Below are 21,872 nucleotides of genomic sequence, written 5' to 3' on the forward strand. Positions count from 1 at the left end.
GTGCTAAAACTGAAGTGATGGTTATAAATCTGTGAATGTACTAAAAATCGCTGAATTGTAGACTTTAAATGGGTGAATTAGACGCCATGTGAATTATATTTTGATAACGCTGTTAATAAAACAAAATTACAAGTTGACATGTAGGTAATAAAATCAAAATTCTTCAAATTCAAAAAAAAAAAAAAGCCAGTAATAAATGTGAGATAAATTAAAACTAAATTACCAAGCAGGTAATATGAACTCAGATATTCAAAGAAACTCTTTTTCGAAGGGGTTGGGGCAGTGACAACTGAAAACTGCAGTCCTCCAAGGGTTTAAAGGCACAGTAGAACATGGCTGGCTCCCCTCATCAGTAAGTGTGGCTAGGCAATACTTCCTCCTTCCAAGGAAGTCTTCAGAAGGAATTCAGGAATCAGGAATGGGATTCTAGATCAATCATACACAGAGGTCTGTCTGAAAGAATTATTTTTTAAATAGTCACTCTATCGGATTTTCGTCTCTATTCAAATAAGGCGTTTGAAAGCACGACAGAGCCTACATTTCACCTCATGCTGTTGGCCAGGAAGGGCTCTCCCCTTCACCTGCAGTCTAAGAAGAGTCTAGAAAAACACCAGGGCAGATACATAGAGGCCACCGGTGCACCTCTTAGAGGCAGAGGTACTCAGGACAGTGAATAGTGACTACTCAGTCCCAGAAGGGGTATGAGGGTCACAACACTATTTCAACCCCCCTCAAGACAGAGCACATACCATCCTCCTTTCCTCGCCCACAAGCCTGCGGAAGGCCAGCCCTCCACAGCACCACAAACACAGTGAGCAACGCTAATCTTCCATACGACCACATATTTTGGAGCATGTGGTCAGAACTGTTTTCCTTAGCAAGTGAAGATAACAGTGCAGATGGTATTCATTTCTGTATTATATTTCCTAGTGTCAGCAAGGGCTTCGTGAGGAAGCATTTAAAATGGAAGAGCTGAATTTGTACTTATTTGAGAACAGAAGAACTTCAAGTGAAGATGACTGGCCCCTGTTTCCTTGAGAAATGGGGGACATATTTCTAATGGGTGGGAGTGTTCCAATTAAAGGCATGCAGTGTAAGCAAGTTAATGTGATTTTAATTTACTTGTGCGATTTCTCTGTTTAATGGGGCCATCGGATGATACAATCCACCCATTACCTTGGAATCAAACCATGTGGCTTAGATATTACCAGGAATTTGTTGGAAAATGCTGCTTCTAGCATTGAGTAGCAATGGAGACTGGCAGAGATCCCACAGTAGATATTTTGCTTAGACTCAGTTCTCTCCCCCTCCCCCTTTTTACTTCCTCTTAACTCCCTTAGGGAGGGTTCTTTAATTGGGAAGGAAATGTCATAATACTGTATTTCCTTACCATTCATATTCCTACATCTGGAAACCTAGTCCAGTCCTTCAACCCCAGTGGCTGTCCCAAATAACCACTGGGTGGTAAGTGTTTAACTGCCTCGCAGCAGCAAGAGACCGGCCTGGAGCAATCCAGTGACCCCAAAACGCCTATCAAACAGACTGGATTTGATACACAATTGCCCATGCAAATAGAGTAGCAATCTGAAGCAATTAAGGATTTCTCGGAAGATAGGATGTCTACAAAAAACAAAAAACAAAACAAAAAACAAAAAAAAAACACAAAAAACCACAACCCAAAACCTCTACGTGACAGAAAGATACCTAAATACAAGGTACCTTTCTTTTTTTAGAATCATATGATTTTTGTTACCCTTCACTTGTAGTATAAATAGAATCTCATGTTCAGATTACTGAATATCAGAATCATATATGGAAACCCAAATATAAAAGGATACATAGTGGTGAAACACACATACTTCGAAGTCACACAAATTTGGGTTTACTATCTATGGGACATTGAGCAAGTCACTTAAAGTCTATGAGCCTCAGCCATAGAATGGAAATGGTAATACCTCACTCACAGGACAACTGTAAGGATTAAATGCAAGGCCAGAGAAGTAGTTAGCACAGTAAGTGTTCAGCAGTGGCGGCAGTAATTATTACTACTATCGTCACTGTTCAAGATTCCTTTTGTTTGTTCTCATTCCAACAACCCTCTTGGGTCTTCCAGGCCAGGACTATTCAGTACACCTGAGAATAATCCAGACTATAAATCCACTTTCTCCCTAAGAATACCATTGAGTTCAGCTGACTTTTTTTTTTTAAGAAGATTTTCCTGATAAAGGAAGAGATGATGTTAATTTACGTTTTGTGCAAGCTCCTTAGGTCCTCATGAATGAGTAACAAACAGCCCACCAAGGGAGTGTTCTAGGCCACAGAGGTCTCTAGCTTTCCCCATGCCTACCCTGATCTCTTCATCCATCAGTCCCACAGTCTCTCCCTGATTTCAACAGCTTCCATAATAAATTAATCATCTTGACAAATATTTACTCAAATCTTCTAGATGCTAGGCACTGTGTTAAGCACTAGACACAAAGGGGAAGTTATTTCATGTTTCAGGGTTCCTGCTTTCTAATTATATTGCAGTTAGCTCCCTCACCAACCCCCCTCCTGCCCCACCCCCACCCCCACACATGCACTTCAATTCATCCCCAAATGAGTCTAAGGAAAAGCAAATATTCCTGCAGGAGTTAAAAATAAGGAAGAATCCCTTACCTCCTACTTGTCTGTAAGTAACAATTGGTAGTCCCATGTGTGAGGGGTTAGGGCCACTCCTAACACCGCAAGCACAACTAACACAAGGATTATCACACTGAATTTTAACTTGTTTCATTTTCTGCCCCAGTAGTATAACTTCTAGAAGGATTTCTTGATCCCTGCGAGCACAGAGCTTTAGTGCCTGGCTTACAAGTGCTCATTAAGTTTTTAATGATCTGAATTAAACTGGATTGGTCCAATCAGTTCAAAGCAATTATTCCTTTAACATCAAAAAAGAACACCTACTTTTTCTTTTGACTCTCTCTGTTGAGCAAATATGTCTCTGACGTCAGGAATCTGGTACTGTTTGTTTTTTTTCCTCAAGGTCTGGGAGACTGTCTCTACCCGTTTCTGAACAGCAGCTGCCTGGGTCCGGGTCAATGTTGACAAAAACACCATGCTTTCTTGGGGATCTCCAGCAGACTCGCCAAAGAGATTGGACAAACCAGCCTCCTTAAGCCACTCTTCTTCCAGTTCTCCCTCTAAGACAGTAGAGAAAAATGAGGTTTAAAAATCACAAAACATGAAAATTTTCATTTTTTAAGCTTTTCAAACACGCTTACTGACATTGTTCCATCAAAATCAAACCGCAGTGTTAAGAATCATTATCTGAAACTTGAACAACTGCCATCAATTCCGGCCACAAAGATATCAAATTTGAGATCCATTTCATATATACTCAATTAAAAATTTTAAATGACTTCACATGTGATTAACCTCGATAACTTCCCTGCAGATTAACTAGGGCAAAATAGTACTGCTCCCTTTCTAGAGATGAGCAAGCAATGAAAAGATAACTTACTCCCATCAAGTTACAGAAGGAAAGTCAATGCTGGAGATATCCATTAAAGCCCTGTTTCTTGGCTTAAATTCAGCACTGCCCCAGAGTCCAACACTAATTGATGGAAAGGCTTGTTTCTCTGCTCACTGTAGCTGACACAGAGTATGGCAAAGAAGTAAAGAGTATCCGGACATCAGGAACTAATCAATTTCAAATTAAGTTTTTAATCCCCGTAGTAAGCACATCAGATTCATGTTTTTTACAAATTAAAAAAGAAAAGCACACTATTTTAAACAAAAAAAAATACATACAGATTATGGGAAACTAAGTACATAATTCAGAATACTGAAAGCAGAAAGTAAACAATAAAGCAAATACTGTGTAAGATCTATGAAAATTACAGAAAAACAGAAAGATGAGAAAAGATTCCCTCCAAGCACTAAGTTTCTAGAGGAAAATCAAAGACCGGTGACTTGAGACCCAAAAGACCTTCATCTACACTCCATTTCTCCACCTTGATAGCCATGTGACTTTGGACAAGTCACCCAGCCTCAAGCCTACTCTGTTCTCTCATCTATAACCTAAAGCATAGCAGTCCTGGCTGCCTCCTAAGCAAATGAGAGAACGTTACATGGGGAGAGCTTTGCAGAGCTCTGTTACAGCCTCTGTATCCTTCCACATTGTATAAACTCCTTGAGGGCAGAAATCTAGTATTAAAATATCCTCAGTTTTAAGAAACATAACATAGTGCCAGGCATCCTGCAAGCCGGGCAATAAAAACTGCTTACGGACATAAAAAAGTCAGCCATTATTATGATGCTGTTAAGGTAGAACTCAGTATACATGTATGAAACCAATTGGCCAGGGGAAAGAAAAAAAGCAGATCTAGACGTGATAGGTAAAGTAAACAAGATCTGAATACAGAGTCACTTGATCCATTAAAAGTAGAGGTAAAACTCAGCAAAGGCATGGGCATGTAGGAACATTCCCAATTCTTCTTGACAGCCACATTATGAACAACAATCGATAAACTCATTTTAGTCTTGGAAAATTATGAAACAGATAATGATACACAGCTGTGTATCAGGCTTGAATGCTATTTTCTGTGGAATATTTTCACCTTATTCGGCAGACCACTGGTATGCTGCTTCCATCTCGAAACACTGAGACAGCACGTTTGAGCCATGCACTGATCATCACTAGTTAGCTCAGTTTTACTGGTAAAGTGAGAAAGAATGAGAGTAAAGTAAAGGAGAACCCAAACAAAAGAAAGAGTTGATTATAATGGTACAAATATAAGAAATGTTAAATTTAGAAAAATTGGAGATTTTTCTTTTTGAAGTATTATTGGTAGATTTTTTTAAAAATGTCACAGCAAGGGGAATAACCTGTGTATGTAGATTCTATTGTAGAATAGCTCAGGGCTAAGTCATTTGCTTAAGTTCTCTATTGGGTCAGGAGGCACTGACTGTCTATTTTTTTGGCATCCTGATCAATTGACACCCCAAAAAATACACTTATAAATTTATGGGTGGCACAACGCAGAGAACGTTAAAATGGGGTGTCTGGCTGGCTCGGTCAGTAGAGCATGTGACTCTTGATCTCAGGGCCGTGAGTTCAAGCCCCATGTTGGGTGTGGAGCGTACTTAAAAATTTTTTTAATAAAAAAGAAAGAAAGAAAAAAAGCTAATATAATAGATGCCAGAATTGGTTATCAAAAACTTGGTGACTGCTTGAATTTACGAGATAGAAAAAAAAAAAACAGTATTAATTTTAAGGGGAAAAAATGTTTTCTATGTTTCTTCTATAATATCAAATATAGTAGTAGAGATTGTGGGAGATATAGCTGGAAAGAAACTGGAGACAAATTATGGACCAAACAGAAGAAAGAAGCAAATATGGAGGCTGAAACACTAATGCCATACACTCTTCAAATCTATAGCCTCAGGCTAGCTGGCGAAACCTGCAGCATTATATCCAATCTGGCATACTATACTTTGACAGAGAGGATGACCAGGACTGAGACAGGTCCAAAAACCACCAGAAGGACTAGTATGTAAATATTTTTTTTTCCTTCTAGAAGGACTTGGTGAGGAACAAGATAAGCATCTTCAAACATTTCTAAAGGTTATCCCGTAAAAGTAGGAGAGGCTTGTTTTGATCTTCCAAATGGCAAAAAGTATGTCCAAGGTAGAGGAGGGCAGACTGTCAATCAACAAACTAAAGAACATAGACAACTCAAGCTGACTGAAANTCAACTCAAGCTGACTGAATAGATAAGCATCTTCTAGAAGGACTTGGTGAGGAACAAGATAAGCATCTTCAAACATTTCAAAGGTTATCCCGTAAAAGTAGAAGAGGCTTGTTTTGATCTTCCAAATGGCAAAAAGTATGTCCAAGGTAGAGGAGGGCAGACTGTCAATCAACAAACTAAAGAACATCAAGACAACTCAAGCTGACTGAAATAGCAAAACAGCATCACTGCAAAGCAGTGAGCTTTCCAGCAGCATCTATACTCACTAGAGAACAACCAACCATGTGGCTAGAATACCGCAGAAGGAAGGTTAGATCATTTCAAAGACCAAGTCGAATCCTAGGGGTCTAGGATACAGGAAGCCTAGCCAACAAGAATCTAGCCACCTCTAAGACGAAGTGAATTTACTCATGCTACGTAACTGTGGCAGCTGCAGCCATCAACCTGTCACAAGCAAGTAACTTTCAAGCTGGAAGGCCAACCAGCATTATCTTATTTTGGTTGTCCTATCTTTAATTTTTGTTGCTGCTGCTGCCCTCTTCCTTCCCATGTCGTCATCTCCCAGAAATACATATACGAACAAACAGAATTGTATTTCTTTAGTTATTACCATCAGGCTCTTTGACAACCACCACCTCTTGATCTTGTCTGTTCTCGCTAGATTTCTTGATATTTTCTATTTCCGTCCAATAGGTTTCCAGAGAGAGTTCATCCAAAGAATCCTGAGAACTTGATCGGTCAAACGGAGGCTTTTCGGGAACATTGGTGAATTCCTGATTCATAGTGTACTGGCCATATTTGCGGCTATAAATTCAAAAGAAAACATGGTTCATGTTAATACATGAGGAAGTAGTACAATTTCTAAGACATCAGAGTACTGACTGAACAATTTGGGAACTCCATAAGTTCCCCTTAATACAACCAAAGAGATTTACCTGGAGAGACCAGTAATTACAATATGCCTGTAGAATGAACAAAAGGTTTCACTGGCAAAAAAACAAACAGCAATGTGATAAACCATTTTTCCTTTCCATTTTATGTAAATTATTTTAAGACTTCTTTAAACCTAAAGCTGTTCTTCGAAAGCAACAAGTTAAATCTTGATTAGAGGCCATTAGTTAAAACTCAGTCAGCCCTTATATACAAATATCTACAATCAATAAATGAGATACTATTTGAATTTCCTTTTTATTTTTGGAACCAAAACATAAATAGAAGGATGACATATTAAGTTTGCTATTACATTCTACTATAGAAAGCAACTTTTAACCTTTATTTAAAATTGTACCCATTACTGGTATGTATTTTAAAATATGGTAAAACTTCATTTATTGGGGAAAAAAACATTTATTGGCAATTCTGAATAAGTAGCTAGGAATTACCTCTTAAACATTTATCTCAAATATTATCTATGAAGAAAGAAAAGGATAAATTGAATAAATGAAGGTATTTTTATGACTTCAAGTTATTATACTCTTTTCTTTATAAGTCACATCCCACCTACTACTAAAGTTGAACTAAAAGACCTCATAATAGGGGGCGCCTGGGTGGCACAGCGGTTAAGCGTCTGCCTTCGGCTCAGGGCGTGATCCCGGCATTATGGGATCGAGCCCCACATCAGGCTCCTCCGCTATGAGCCTGCTTCTTCCTCTCCCACTCCCCCTGCTTGTGTTCCCTCTCTCGCTGGCTGTCTCTATCTCTGTTGAATAAATAAATAAAATCTTTAAAAAAAAAAAAAACCTCATAATAAATAAGTACATATATATAATATATATATCTCAGATATAATAGAAATTTTAAATTTTTGTTTTACTTTTTTTTATATTGAGATAGATGGGGAGCCCAATTATGTAAAAAAGGAAAATTTTAGTTATGGCACTTCTTCTTTATATTCTTTTTTTTTTTTTTAATATAATTTGAGGGGTGCCTGGGTGGCTCAGTTGGTTAAGCATCTGCCTTTGGCTCAGGTCATAATCCCAGGATCCTGGGATTGAGCCCCATGTTGGGCTCCCTGTTTAGCAGGGGAGTCAGCTCCTCCCACTCTCTCTGCCCTCCCTGCTCATGCTCTCTCTCAAATAAATAAAATATTAAAAATATATATATATAAAATTTGAGTGGGGACAATAACTGGGGAACTAGTGTTTTGTTATTCTAATTTCAAATTGCTCTTTTATCTCCCAGGAGGATGTTAGGAAGTAATACTTTGCTACATTGGTTTTCTTACTACCCTTATGAAAATAAAAAAAATACCACATAACAACATTCTTTAATAGTGTGTGAACATTTTCACATTTAAACTGGCCTTTCCCATAATTATTTAAAACAGTAGGATTTAATACTACATAAGGAAGAGGGTCACTAAACTCTGGTCAATTCTACCTAGCAGTTTAATTCCAACTGGTTTCTTAGAAAAAGTCAAAAGACTTAATTGCCTATTGCTACAAATAAATACAATAGAACTGAATACTTAACTGTAATATGCTAACAGGCCAATTTTATTCCTTTGAAGATGGTTCTCTCTACCCTGATTATGTACTTTAATAATGCCTATCGCATGAATGAACAGTCGCTATAATATCTCCCCAGTAGCAAGTCTGGGGGGCAATGGGTGGGCGTTAGGAGTAGGGCCAGCTGGAGGAAGTCTAGACATATTTGTGTGCTTCTCTTTCCTCCAGTCTCCATTGTCCATTGTTTGCCTCCCCCATCCCTTAATTCAAGGGGCACTTCCTCCCTCCCTGCCCCAACCCTTGTTTACATCCCTGTATCCCATCCTGGTCCCTTGCTCTTTCCCCACTGGCCACACCTTCGGTGTTGTCATTTTAGAGTTTACACTCCTGCTTCTTAAATTAAAATGTGAATGTAAAAGCTATCTCTCTCAGAAACAAAAACATAAATTATATTTCTATTCCTCTGATCAGCAGCTCAACCTATCCAAACGTTCTATTCCTTAATCCTGCTTTACCAGGATAGTTAGAGCTAATTGACAGCATGTCTCCCAGATTCATTTTTGGTTATTTCATGTCAAATACATAGATACCACATCTTTGTTTTTGTTTTCTCTCTCATTATAATATAAGACTGTCGACCTTATTCCTATCTCCTGCAGCCCTTAGTTCCGTGGGAGACCACAATAAGTACTGTGGAATGTGTGAAGTGTAATGACTAATGCCAAATAATTTGGTTTATCTGCTCACAGAAAAGAGGTGCAGCTGAACTAAAAGTACGTTAAGCTTTTCACTTCTGAAGGAATGTGTTTATTCTGGCAAGAATTTTCCAGTAAATTTCCATTAAGATAGCATATGCAGAAAAAACGCAAGGGCATTGAGCAACAGTATTGTTACGTAAATACACCTTCTATATCAAGCCCTGCTTTCAAAACAAGCATAAAGCAAAAATCTAATCGCCTAGTGCTAATGAATAGACTCAATATTTTCACTTTAATAAGATTCAAAGCTGAATAGGTTTTTTTATAATAACCTGATGATACGGAGTACTAGAATGGAGGCTTTTTTTTTTTTTTTCTTTTTTGGATCATTGGTAAATGTTGGAAGAAAACGTTTTCTTTTTTAAACATTAAAGCATGGAGAGGAGGGAGGAGGCAAGCATTCTGTGGTAGACTACCCTTCTTAGCATGCCATGGATGTTACATTTTCTCTAAAAACGTAGCTGAACATTTTAAAATTACAGTTTACATCAATGAAGACATTGTGTCACCTCTTTTCTTAGAATATACTCTACTTGTGAACTCCAGACAGCCAATGACTTAAAGTGTGGCCCTTCTTAAACCTGCCCAGGTAAGAAGCCAGTTAATCAGTTCCTTTCTTCTGTTTCTAGGAGTACGCTATCTGATAACCACATTCATTCTGCAAATTGGGTTCCGGACCATAAAGTAACATCTGCCAGACATAATGAAGTGCAGAGCACAAATATTTTACATTTCCAAAAGACCCAAGCCAACACATGGTGCTGAAATCAAAGAAATGCACAGTTTGTACCGCAGGCAACTACCAATTACCCCCTCCTGACTTACTGGCAGACAATTGTTCTATGTTTTTCTTCCTGACTTGCCCCCCAAAATCCCATGTGCCAACCATCCTAGGACGACTCTTCAGAAACTTTCACATGTCTCACCTTTTGCAGCTCTAACCACAGAACTAGACGCTGTCCTCTGAAAGGGGTGGCTTCCAGCTGGCTGCAAACTCAGGTCCTATGCTGCTAGCATTCCTCCATGGCACAGTATTATCGCCATGCCTTTTTTTTCCACACTAACATTATCAGCAAATAGTAACTTAACAGACCCTTATGGGCCTTCATGGAATGTCCCTTCTTTTTCCTCTTGCTAGCATGTTCTTACGCTGTGTTTATAAAAAGCAGGGGTTTGTTTTGTTATATTTTCCCCCAGGTATATTTTATCCTATTTTTCTGTGATATTTTTTTTCCCTGGTCAGTGAATTTCACACACAGTGTTATCACTCAGGCCTCTTATTTATTTTGTCATAGAGAATGTTTAATTGGCCTGATGCAATTTGTTCTTCGCAGGGAAGTGGACAGTGCCATGCATTAGACTGTGGTCTGCTAGAAGAAAGTAAGCTGATTGATGATTCATCCTATGGCCAATGCAGAGAAATGACATGCAGATAGATGGGACTGGGAGTCCTAAGTACCAAATGATTCACTTTCTACTTAACTATCTCTATGATTTTGGAAAATCATTTGACTTCTCTAACCCTGACTTTTCCAACCTGTAGAATGGGAAGAATACCGATAGCCTTGACTGCTTGGTGTGTTGTGAGTTACCAAGCGAGAATTCACCCTGAAATGCCTGCTGGGTAACCATGAAGAAAGCGTACAACTTAGTCTCACTGTTTACATGTAAAACTGCTAATAACAAATAACTGCCCCTCCCATAGTTTAATAAGGTCACCTTTGCCCTCTTCTAAGGTTCAGAAAAATTACTTAGCCTCTAGGACAGCCATTTTTGAACATTCTGGTCTCAGGACTCCTTTATATATTTAAAAATGTTCAAGGACCCCCCAAAGAGCTTTTGCTTTTATAGGTTGTATTTATTGAGATGTACACTATTAGCTATTAAAATTGGAAAGAATAAAATACTAATTCATTTAATAAGAATAATCAACATCTTAACATAAATAACTCTGGGGGGGACCTATTTTCCATACAAAAAGATAAAAGTAGTGAGATGAGTAGCATTGTCTTACATTTTTTGAAACTGTCTTTAATGTCTGGCTTAATAGAAAACATCTGGATTCTCACATCTGCTTCTGCATTCAGTCTTTTGTGATACTGCACATCATGTAGTCTCTGGGAAACTCTACTGTGTTCTCATGAGAGAATGAGATTGAAAAAGGCCAATAACGTCTTTGTGTTATTATGAAAACAGTTGTGATCTCCTAGACCCCTGAAAGGGTCTTGAGGCTCCCAGGTGTTCAGGACCATACTTTGAAAACCACCAATCTAGGATTTCTCAAGAACACCACCTAATGGATCTCAAAAAGCACTTTTCAATTCTATGGGCAATGCTCCAGAAAGCCTTACTGAAAGAAACAGCCATGATTTCCTGGTGACTCTTGACCTACTTCTTTGTTTATTTTAGTTTAGTTTTACAGCCTTTCATCAAAACTGGGACTTATTCCAATGATATAACCATATTTAATTTGTACTTCAATGACAAAGAATAGAACATCATTTAAAAACCCCTGTCTTGCCAACGTCTTTCATCATTTGCTTTTATTTATCATGTATAAGGGGCAGAAATTCTCTCTAAGCTTCCCTTTGGGCCAGTGCATTTTTTCAAATGCATTTTCCTTAGCACTCCTTTGTCATCCATACCTCTTCCTCAACCATTTCAAGGCCAATTTTATTTGGAACTAGGATGTTTCTTTGAACTTATATTTAACTATGTGGTCCAATGTCTACTTTCTGTACCCCACCCCAACAAGAGTACAGTTGCGACACTCATTAGTTTGTCTCCTGTTCTGAGCCTTCTAGAGACACTTTTATGGCCCAAAGTCTGCTGTCTTCAAGTCCTTTGATGCTGGGATTCAGCTGTGTTTGTTTTATTTTCTTACAAGATCCTCTCTAAAAGAGCTACACTTTCTTTCATGCTCCTTACCCCAACATTCATTTCCAATGCACAGAAAGAAGTGACTGGGTTGGGAGACACAAAGCAGAAGAATAGGTTTATTTTTGTTTTGTTCTTGTTCTGTTTTTAATGCACCAAAAAACAAAACAAAACAAAACAAAAAAACCCAAAACAAAACAAAGTTCTTATGCCATAACTTACCATCAACCATAATGACCAAGTATATTTTAGATAAAGCCGTATTTATTGAAGCATAAACTTTAGAATGGTATTGGACCCTAGGGATTTAAACCTATCCCATCATTTTCTAGATGAGGTAATGAGGCCCTAGGGTTAAATTTTCCCCAAATCACCCAGTAAAGTGATGGTAGAACCAAGATTAGTGTCCTCGCTTCTTCTTCAGTAGCGATTTTATTATGCCAAATAGACTAGAAAGAGAAGAATTTACTTTTTTTTTGCATCAGATGCTCCAATCTTTCTCAGTTTGTACTGCACACAGCAAAATCAAAAGTGATCATGTTGACACAGTCTATAATTAACGGTTTTAAATGACCAGTGTACTTATCTAGAGAAAAATACACTTAACAATCAAACCATATCTCTTTAAAATGCATGAGACATCTTTTCCAAGGCATTTTCTAAAATACCCCTTGTGTCACTCTGGGACGTGACTTCAAATACACCTGTTTTTAAAACACTTTGTTTTGAAGAAGTCGGAAATTTTCAAAAATGTTTAACTCACTCTGCTTCTCCATTTATATTATCTCTGCATTAAAAAAGAAAGAAAAAAAAACAGAAATAGAAAAAAATGGTGTTTCTGCTGTGTGGGTTTTCTTTCAGGAGGACAGTGGCATTCAAGAAGTAATCACTGCCATCAGGAGATGGCAAAGCTATTAATACTCTGTAATGGCTCTGTCCATCAGAATACACCGAATTTGAATGACTATGAAGAGCCGAAGCCCATGAATGACCCAAGTCATTTTTTTCCCTTGGAAGTGAATGCCTGCTATTGTTTAGCTGAAAGCAGTAATTATTAGAAGTGGTGCTGACATCCAGGAAGAAGGAACACTGAGGATGCCCCGAAGGCAGAAAGAAGTGGATGAGAAAGCAATACCCCATGGCCTCTCCCCGCACCCAGGCAGCTTTCAGAACCCAGGAAAAGGGATCCCTCCTCTCTTCTATCCAACCCAATGGCTGTAGTTTAAAGATCTGTTAAGTCAAATTTCACATTTCAAGTAAATTCACTTTTCCCCCCTTTGTATACATTACCCCTTTCCTTTGGGGGGAAATTAAAATTTGTCATTATTTCTTTCAGCATTCTTTTTCTTTGAAAATAGGAGTATGTGTACAGCACATTTAAGTCTGCACAGAGTGTCCCACCACATATCAACACACAGCAGAACAAGGAGCAAAGAAACGGGATTGCCCTCTATTTACATAACATTGCCTAAGAAGAACTGAGGAGAGTAGCTCCTTCAGTGACCTGTGAAGAGCTAGTTTTCAGAATTTGGCTTTATCACTTTTACAGAAAACTAGGACAAAACCTACTGATGTGCAAACAACGCTAAAGGAACAGGGATACAGGTGGCTGCCACCAGCAGGTGTGGCAGAAAGGAGGGAAGGCACAGGACCAAAAGGCATGTGGGAAAGTCAGGGGGCAGCCAAGGCATGTTGGAAAAGCTCCATTTCTATGTACAGACACAGGCAGTGTACCCAAAGGGGAAATTATGGGCCTTGGTTACAGGCATAGGCCTTTCCTCTTTTAGACTCTGGTTCTGTGTAGAAGCGAGATCCTCTTGGCTCCCGGGCTCCCCAAACATCTCTCAGGAGGCACGTCTCCCTCCTCACTTGGGGGGACAAGTCAACGTAACCAAATGGGAGCCTCAGGATCTCAATGCCAAAATCATTTTCCAAGACAAGGGGAGAGGGATTTGCAGTGGGGCTTTGACATAAAATCTCAAGATCTTGGAACAATGGTGCAAAGCAGAGCAAATTGAGTTCTCCCTCTACACTTCATTCAATTATCCATCCCCATGGTTTACATCTACCCACCACGTTTCTACTCCAGAACTCTTTCCTTTTCTCATTCAAGTTAGCTAGAGAGCCACCTGGAAATTCGTCACCAGCAGCTACTTTGCGCTCTGGTCATAGGCTCTCCAGTTGGATCTGTTTTCCACTTGTTGTTACTCAATGTCATATCTTGGTACCTTTCTCTGTGGGGGTTGGAATAAAAGCATTGCCCTGCTTCTTCAGTCTCCCCACAGCCCTTACCGCATCCTGCACTGTGATGCTCATGCCTTGTATGTCTACCCCTACACTGTGTGATCCTTAGGGCAATAATCCGTGTTTTGTTTTGTTCACCTGGGTATCCCTAAATTCTGCAAACTGCTTGCCATAGCAGATGCTTGTAAATTGTGTAATTATTAATTGTTCAATTATTGCTGCCTCTAAAAAAAAAAACCCCACCTCCTTTTAATTTCCAAGGTGGTTTTTATTAAATTGCACAAAACTACAAAGGAGTAAGACAGGAACGTGAAAAGTAGAGGGTGAAGAAATTAGTCATCAGGAAACCCTAAAAGGCAATTAACAAGTAATTATTCTATGTCTCTGTAATTCTTGAGTGTTCTGTTTGAAAGGAGGCTTCCTTGTGAGAGAATAGAGGTTATAAAACAAAGAGCTGATTTCATATTAGACTCTACCTAATACTAAATCACAAATAAGCACTGGCTTACATTTTATTAAGCTCACATGCCCTGCTTCCATCCTGTCAACTCAATCTCTCAAACAAGTTTTAAAATATTTGTTGAATGCTAACTGTATGTCAGGCACCTTATCAGAGATGTCTGTTCAAGCAAGCTACTCAAACATTTATCATGAGATAGATTATAAATGACACCAACACCAGGTAAGGGTGGAATTTTCCAGTTCCTCACGAAACTTGTGGCCCAGACAACTCTCCAGCATGAGCCTCTGGGTCATGACCTCTGCTTTAGCACTGTCCCTAACATGCTTCAGGCCCTGTGTGGTTCACCATTCCTTCCTCAGAAAGAAGTTCACTTCCTATTACTGCTATCAGCTTACCTCCACCTCATGTCTCCCACCACTCCCCAAACATTTCTGTAGAAACCAATAACTTGAGGTTGCCTCCATAGCCCATTCTGGGATCCCTCTCTCCTGCTCTGTTTCTCACAGTCCTCAGGGCTTTGCCTGAAACCCACTCGCCAGCCTATTTGTAAAGTTTTCCATTCCTGAGATGGAGTCCGGCTTCCTCACCACTCTTGTCTAACACCTCATTCTTACTTTACAACAGTCATCAATTTTGAAGGTAGTTATCAGCATCCCAAGTTTTTGTCAATTTTCTTTCCATTTATTTTTATTGCTCTTAACAAATCAATGTTTTCGCCTTTTCTGTCTCAAAGCTGTGCTGCTCTTCTCTTCCTGAGGAATCCATCAAGTTCTCAACACATTTCCAGACGTGAAATGAAGAAGAGGATTCACTGACGAAGACCAGAAGTCCTCCCATCGTCCCTCGTATTCTTGAACTTGTCATTCAAAAGCTCCCTATCAAGCTATTAGACTAGAATCTCATCATTACGGTTCACAAGTGTGCCTTAAACATACATCAATACAAACGGATAAATTTACACCAGTGTGCAACTGTCACATACAACACTTAACAATATACTTCAGAATCTGGGATCCAGGAGAGATGTTTAACCATTGGCCAGTTGACAAATTACAATCTTCCAATATCCCCATCTACTACATAGAGTAGCCTGCTATTGATACATAAGATACCTATCATCTTATAGGTACTAACAAAATATTTGTTGATATAACACCAAACCACAAACATTAATATTTTTTAATTTAATGTTGGAATAGTAATGAATATTGGTTTTACTTACTGCCTAAGAGCAAAGCTCTCGCCTTTCATAAGACTTTTATATACATATTAACATTAACTTTCCTATGCTAATAAAAACATGAGCACAAGGGATAGTTGGAGTTTTAAAAAAAACCCTTTTGATAATAACTAAAGACAAATATGTGGGCATATTCTAGAAGAAACATGCGCATTATTATTAAACTCTTCTTGCTTCTGATTTTTTTTATTTATGTATTTATTTATTTATTTGAGAGAGCGCGTGTACGCACACACACACACACAGGAGCTGGGGTGGGGTGCAGAGGGAGAGGGAGAGTAGAGAGAATCTTACTTAAGCAGGCTCCACGCCCAGGTGGAGCCCTACACAGGACTCAATCTCATGACCCTGAGATCATGACCTGAGCAGAAATTAAGAGTTGGATGCTTCACCAACTGAGCCATCCAGGCACCCCTCTTTGTGACTATTTATTGAAATAAGATAGAGAAATCATCTCTTATCTCAGTGGGGCCGTAGAAATATAAAACCAACCCTCACCAGCCAGAAGAAAGGCCACAGACACTGGAAGAAAATGTTAAAAGGGAAAGGATCTCTTTGTGTTTATTCTACATACAAAAAATAGGAAGAGGATATTTATACATTATTTCAAAGCATTAATGAATAGTAATGAAACAATTGAAAACAGCAGCAACAGCATGGCAAATACTTGGATAAGAAAAAAGAAATCTGCTTCACGTAGGCTACAAAGTGTAATTTTATGGATAGCTCAGAATGACCTTCAAATACCATAATGTTCTGCAGATAAGTACTGAAGGCCAGGAAGTATTTTTATAGGCCAGGTGCTAAAAGTCAGCTCTGCTGAGGAGATGGAGGGGGTGGAGAAATAATTTCCAGCTAATCAAATAATTTAGCCAAGCTTAGAAACAATTCATCCATAATGGTTTCACTACATGTCTTCCGCAATCAGTTACAAAGTAGAATATGTGAATATTAAGGGGCAATTTTTTCCTCTTTCAATGAGATTATCTAAGACCCCTATTTTCCTAGTATGTTTTAGAATCTCAGCTGACCCAACACAAGACATGTGAATGCACGTAACCTGAAAGATACATGAAAAATAATAACACAGGGAACTAAAGGTCATTTCTAATTATAAAATACTGCTTGCGGAGGGGGACTTAAAGCCTAACATTTGAAGGAAAACAAAACAAAAATCCCGCCAACATAAGTGTTTTCAGTAAAAGCCTCTGAGCTCTGTTTACAGTTCAGGAACAGGGCTCGGGGGGCAGTGAGACCTAATGTGACCATGAGGGATGTGTAAGGGTTTTATGGGAAGAAATTAAGGGAACATTCAGGGGGTGAGCAGGCAATGCAGAAGAAAAAAATAATTTAATATGAAAACATAACTGAAGCTATTCCTTAGCATTACCACATCATCCAGCAAATTATGGGCACACGGAGCTCTGGTAAATGCCACCCACAGGCACATCAAATTCTCAGAGGATTAAATCCTCCAACTGGAAGTATATGAACCTAGCCTTGTTTAATCGCTGTCGTAAAAGGAACCCTCTCAATGTCCTGCTCAGCACCAGGCTTAGGCTAGCCTACTGTTCACTTGTTTCGATATGGCATCTGGTTCCAAAAATGCCATCTCATGTGGGAATCTGAAACAGGCCAAGAAATCCACAAGAAGTTAATGCCCTTGAGAGTTCCCTCCCTGGACCCTCTGTAGAAAACTGATACTAAATGAATGTTCACCTCGAAGATCCCCACTTCTAGTCTTCCACTATCATCCCTCTTGCTCTCCTCTACTTTCCCCATTGCTCTAGACCTGGATTCTCTTTCTGCAGTCCCTACAAAGTAACAATCCAGGTTGATTGATTCCTACTTTTTTCCCCAAAGGTCACCTGATGGACCAGCTTTGGGAGCCCTTCATTCTGCACGGGCCCAGGCTCCGCAGACCTCCTGTCCCAGCCAGGTCTTGTACCAATGATGCTCGTTGTCAGAAAAGAGAGGTAGAAGAAAAGAACTATTGTCTCAGGAGGGAGAGATTAGCCAATGAGCTACTGAACAGAGAACAGAGCCTCTTGACACCAGAACAGAGTCTGAGTAAGTTCTAAAAGGAGACTACGAAAGGATTCAGAGGGTGTAGTTCCCACCAGGGCCGAAGGCAGCATTTGTGCAGTGTACACCAAGTAGTCAGGACGAATGATGGCATCGAAGACGACCTTCCTTTACGACCTGCCAGGGTGAGTCTTCAGGAAGACTTAACTTATCAGATAATTTATAGAAGCGATCCAAGACCAAGAACCGTTTTCTGGTCTTTGTCTCCTTTTCCTTCTTTTATTTTCACTCAGGTGTTTGAGGGTCAACTATTAAGGGTTCCCACCTTGGGGCCCCTGGGCAGCACAGTCAGTTAAGCATCTGACTCTTGGTTTTGGCTCAGGTCCATGATCTCAGGGTCGTGAGATCGGGCCCCACATTGAGCTCGGCACTCAGTGTGGAGTCTGCTTGAGATTCTCTCTCCCTCTCCTGTTCATGTACATGCTCTCTCTCCAAAAGTAAATAAATAAATCTCATATATATATATATATATATATATACATATATATATATATATATATAAAACCAGGTTCCCACTTCATAAAAGACTTCAGTTATTTGCTGAAGCAGGTTCTATAAAGTCAAATGCATAGTTTTTATAAGAAATACTTGTGAAGCTCTAAGCATATGCCAACTACACTAGGACAAGAATGTTAATTTCTTTATCCAGTAGCTTTACGAACAAAAAGTTTCACTGAACAACAATGCTTACATTTATTCACCGGTCTCCCTTCATTATGGATATCAGTCAGAATTCTGTATTTAAGTTTTATTTTTAAAAATCACTGTGATTGTGATTTGATGATGACATTAATCTACATAATGAATTATATTTTCCATTTCAAGTAGTAAAGTAGATACTCAAAAGAACAGTGTGACTGGAATGAAGTCAATACTTCAGTGTTTTGGTGGAACAACGCTCTAGAGACAGATCGCAACATTGTAATTCACACGCTCATCCAACAAATGCTGACTCCTCATTCACTGCAAGGCACTATCCATGCTGATGTCCAAAGAAACACAGGACTTCACCGCTGATCCTTGAGAGGACACACATTCTAATAGTGGAGATAAAGCCCGTAGAAAAAATAACAATACCAGGCAACGGTGGCCTCCTGCTGTGAGTGGCGCAGCCAGTAGCTTGCGTCGCAGTGCCCACTTCCAGTGAAACAAAGGCAGACACAGATGCCAGAAAGTGTACGAAATCTTTGCAGCACAGTGAGAGTAGGTAAGCAGGGAGATTCCAGTCTCTTGCTATACCTCATTCTAATTTTATAATGCTCTCCCCAGAGCCAACCATGTCTTCCTGTTATTTGATTCAAATTTACTTCCCTCTAATTTAAGCCCATTTCCTCTGAGCAAATAATTAATCAGTGTCCTCTTTACATTAACCCCTTTGTTGGGAATAGTCTTCAGTCCTTACTGTATGCATTGAAGTCCCTTTACTTTCTCCGCCTACAGTTTAAGCGTGAATGTCTTAGATATATACCCTATTGCACACATGCTTAAGAGCATCTGAATCGTGAAGAACTACCTACAGGTAACCACATATCATCCTAAAATTTCCCTTTGGGTCTTTTTCAGATTGGCTTTTGCCCTGCAACTGAAACCTCCAAGCTCATGATGATTTTAGAAACGAGAACCTTTTTAGGCCCATGTGGGTGGTCCTTGGCACAGATACCGAAGTTAGAAACCTAATCATAAATGTTTTCTCTTCCTCACTGAGGCAAGGGAGCACTGTTATTAATTGCTTTCTGTGGTTCTGCTTTTTTTTTTTTTTAAAAAGCCTTTGCTGATCATTTGCATTAATATTATGCTAATAAAAGTAAGGGAATGCTAACTAATTCAGTCTCTTTAGTAATAACTAAGGATCAGAGAGAGAGAGAGAGAGAGAGAGAGAGAGAGGAAGGTAATTTGCATATTTTCATGATTGGAGCGAATTGGCATTTAAATACTCGTAACCATTTTTGAAGAGAAATAATAATGCATGTTGGGCCAGCCTGAGCAGAAGTAATTTCTCCAGTGGAACCATCGAAAGCCCAAGTATTTCAGTATACATTCTGCTTCTAAGCATGAATATCCGATGACAAGGATAAGCATTCAAACACAGGGCACCATCTGCATCATAAGTACATTTCAGTTCCTCTCTGCAGAAGGAATTCATTTACTGTTGAAGGCCATTCACTTCCACTTCTGACTGCTTATTCCTCAAAAAGCTTCCAAGTATCGTGAGAACAATGATTAAAAGAAGATCTTTCCATCTGCACTGCATTAGGCTGCAAGACAGCCCCTCCTGCAGAAACAGCTTTTGCATAATTCATTGTGCCATTTTAAACCCTAATCAGTGACTTGCAATGAGCTATGAAGAGAGTAGGAAAGAGAAACACATTCATTGGCTACCTCCTAAGCACTCACCCAACCCGTACTTTGGGATACTGCTCCATGAATTGTTGTGTGTGTGTGCGCGTGTGTGCACACCTTCACCTTATGCCCAGTAGGTTCTTACTCCCTTCTGAAGAGCTGTCATCACTCCTAGGCCATATTAATGTCCCAAGAAAGAATATTTCTTAGCCTATTATAACAGGATAGTTTAGGAAAGAAGATTCTACTGGCAGACAGAAGTTGGCTTATCTCCAGCTCTGCTGTTCTTTGTGTGAGCATGACAGATAATTCTCTCTACGACATGAAGAATAATACCTCAAATATCTTCCAATTTTAAAAATTATATAACTCTAATCTGTTCACACTGATTTTTCACATATAAAGCCTTAATTGAACCTGCCACTTTGCCTTCGTGTTTCATTTTCCAAAGCAGGGCAAACTGAGGTGGTAGGGAAGGCCCTCTCTGGGTCCCCCACTTACCCTTCAACCACAGTAACTTCACTTTGATTTGAGATCCATTTAAGAATGCACTGGAAAAAGTACTTAATGTCTACAGAAAATCAGAAAAACAACTGCCTTAGGCATCTCACGTTTAAAAAAAACTTTTATAGAATCCTTAAGCTTTAAACACTGAAAAATTAATTAGGCAGAAGGTTATAAGGATGGTATGCAATGTATGTGATTTTGATCCAGCACAAGCAGTGAGAAACTATGCAGGCAGTAGAGGTGAGGACATGGATTGCAATTTTTTTTAAAGATTTTATTTATTTATTTGACAGAGACAGCGAGAGAGGGAACACAAGCAAGGGGAGTGGGAGAGGGAGAAGCAGGCTTCCCACTGAGCAGGGAGCCAGATGCAGGGCTCGATTCCAGGGCCCTAGGATCATGACCTGAGCCGAACGCAGACACTTAAAGGCTGAGCCACCCAGGCGCCCCCGGATTGCCAATTTTATAATAAAATTTATCACTTTCCATTTCTTATTACTCCATAGACAATGGTAAAAAAAAATGAATAAACACTTCGAGTTTTTATAGATAGGTGACATTAATATATAGATGAAATTATAGTAAAGTCCCTAAGATTTAGTTTGGCAGTTCAGTAAAGAATCAAGAGAACACTCTCAAAAGACACTACAAATTGAAAACTGAACTCAGTGGTAGTATCTCTGAGTAAATGATTTTTTTTTAAGTAAACTCTATGCCCAACATAGGGCTTGAACTCATGACCCCCGAGATCAAGAGTCACATATTCTACCAAGTGAGCCAGCAAGGTACCCATAAGTGGTTTTATTTTTAACTAAATAACTTATAATGATTGAAATTTTGACCCTAAACATTAAATACTTGACTGAATCTTAGAAAGCACAATTGGAGGGTGGTAGGAAACCTTCCTGTATTATTCAAATTATTGTATAACATTGCTATCCAACTGAAATAAAGGCAAGCCACAAAATTAAAAAATTTTCTAGTGGCCACATTAAAAAAGTAGAAAGAGGGGCTCAGTTGGTTAAGCATCCGACTCAATTTCAGCTCAGGTCATGGTCTCAGGGTCATGGGATAGAGCCCCACATCGGGCTCTGCACTCAGCACGTAATCTGCTTGTCCCTCTCCCTCCACTTCTCCCCCTGCTTGTAGTCTCTCTCTCTCTCTCTAAAATAAATA

General features: G+C 39.2%; 1 protein-coding gene across 6 annotated transcripts in view; it reads right to left on the minus strand.

Annotated features, from left to right (window-relative positions):
* ARHGAP18 (Rho GTPase activating protein 18) overlaps window positions 1-21,872 on the minus strand; it is a 190,924-nt gene that overhangs the window by 51,863 nt on the left and 117,189 nt on the right. For all 6 annotated transcript variants that reach the window (XM_034669129.1, XM_034669124.1, XM_034669125.1 and 3 more), the window contains 2 exons: window positions 6,346-6,539; window positions 2,947-3,182 (listed from right to left, as the gene is read on the minus strand). In XM_034669129.1, coding sequence (XP_034525020.1) covers window positions 2,947-3,182; window positions 6,346-6,539 — 430 coding nt within the window. The remainder of the gene's footprint in view (window positions 1-2,946; window positions 3,183-6,345; window positions 6,540-21,872) is intronic.

This window comes from Ailuropoda melanoleuca, chromosome 10, assembly GCF_002007445.2.
Source record: "Ailuropoda melanoleuca isolate Jingjing chromosome 10, ASM200744v2, whole genome shotgun sequence".
Taxonomy (NCBI): Eukaryota; Metazoa; Chordata; class Mammalia; order Carnivora; family Ursidae; genus Ailuropoda; species Ailuropoda melanoleuca.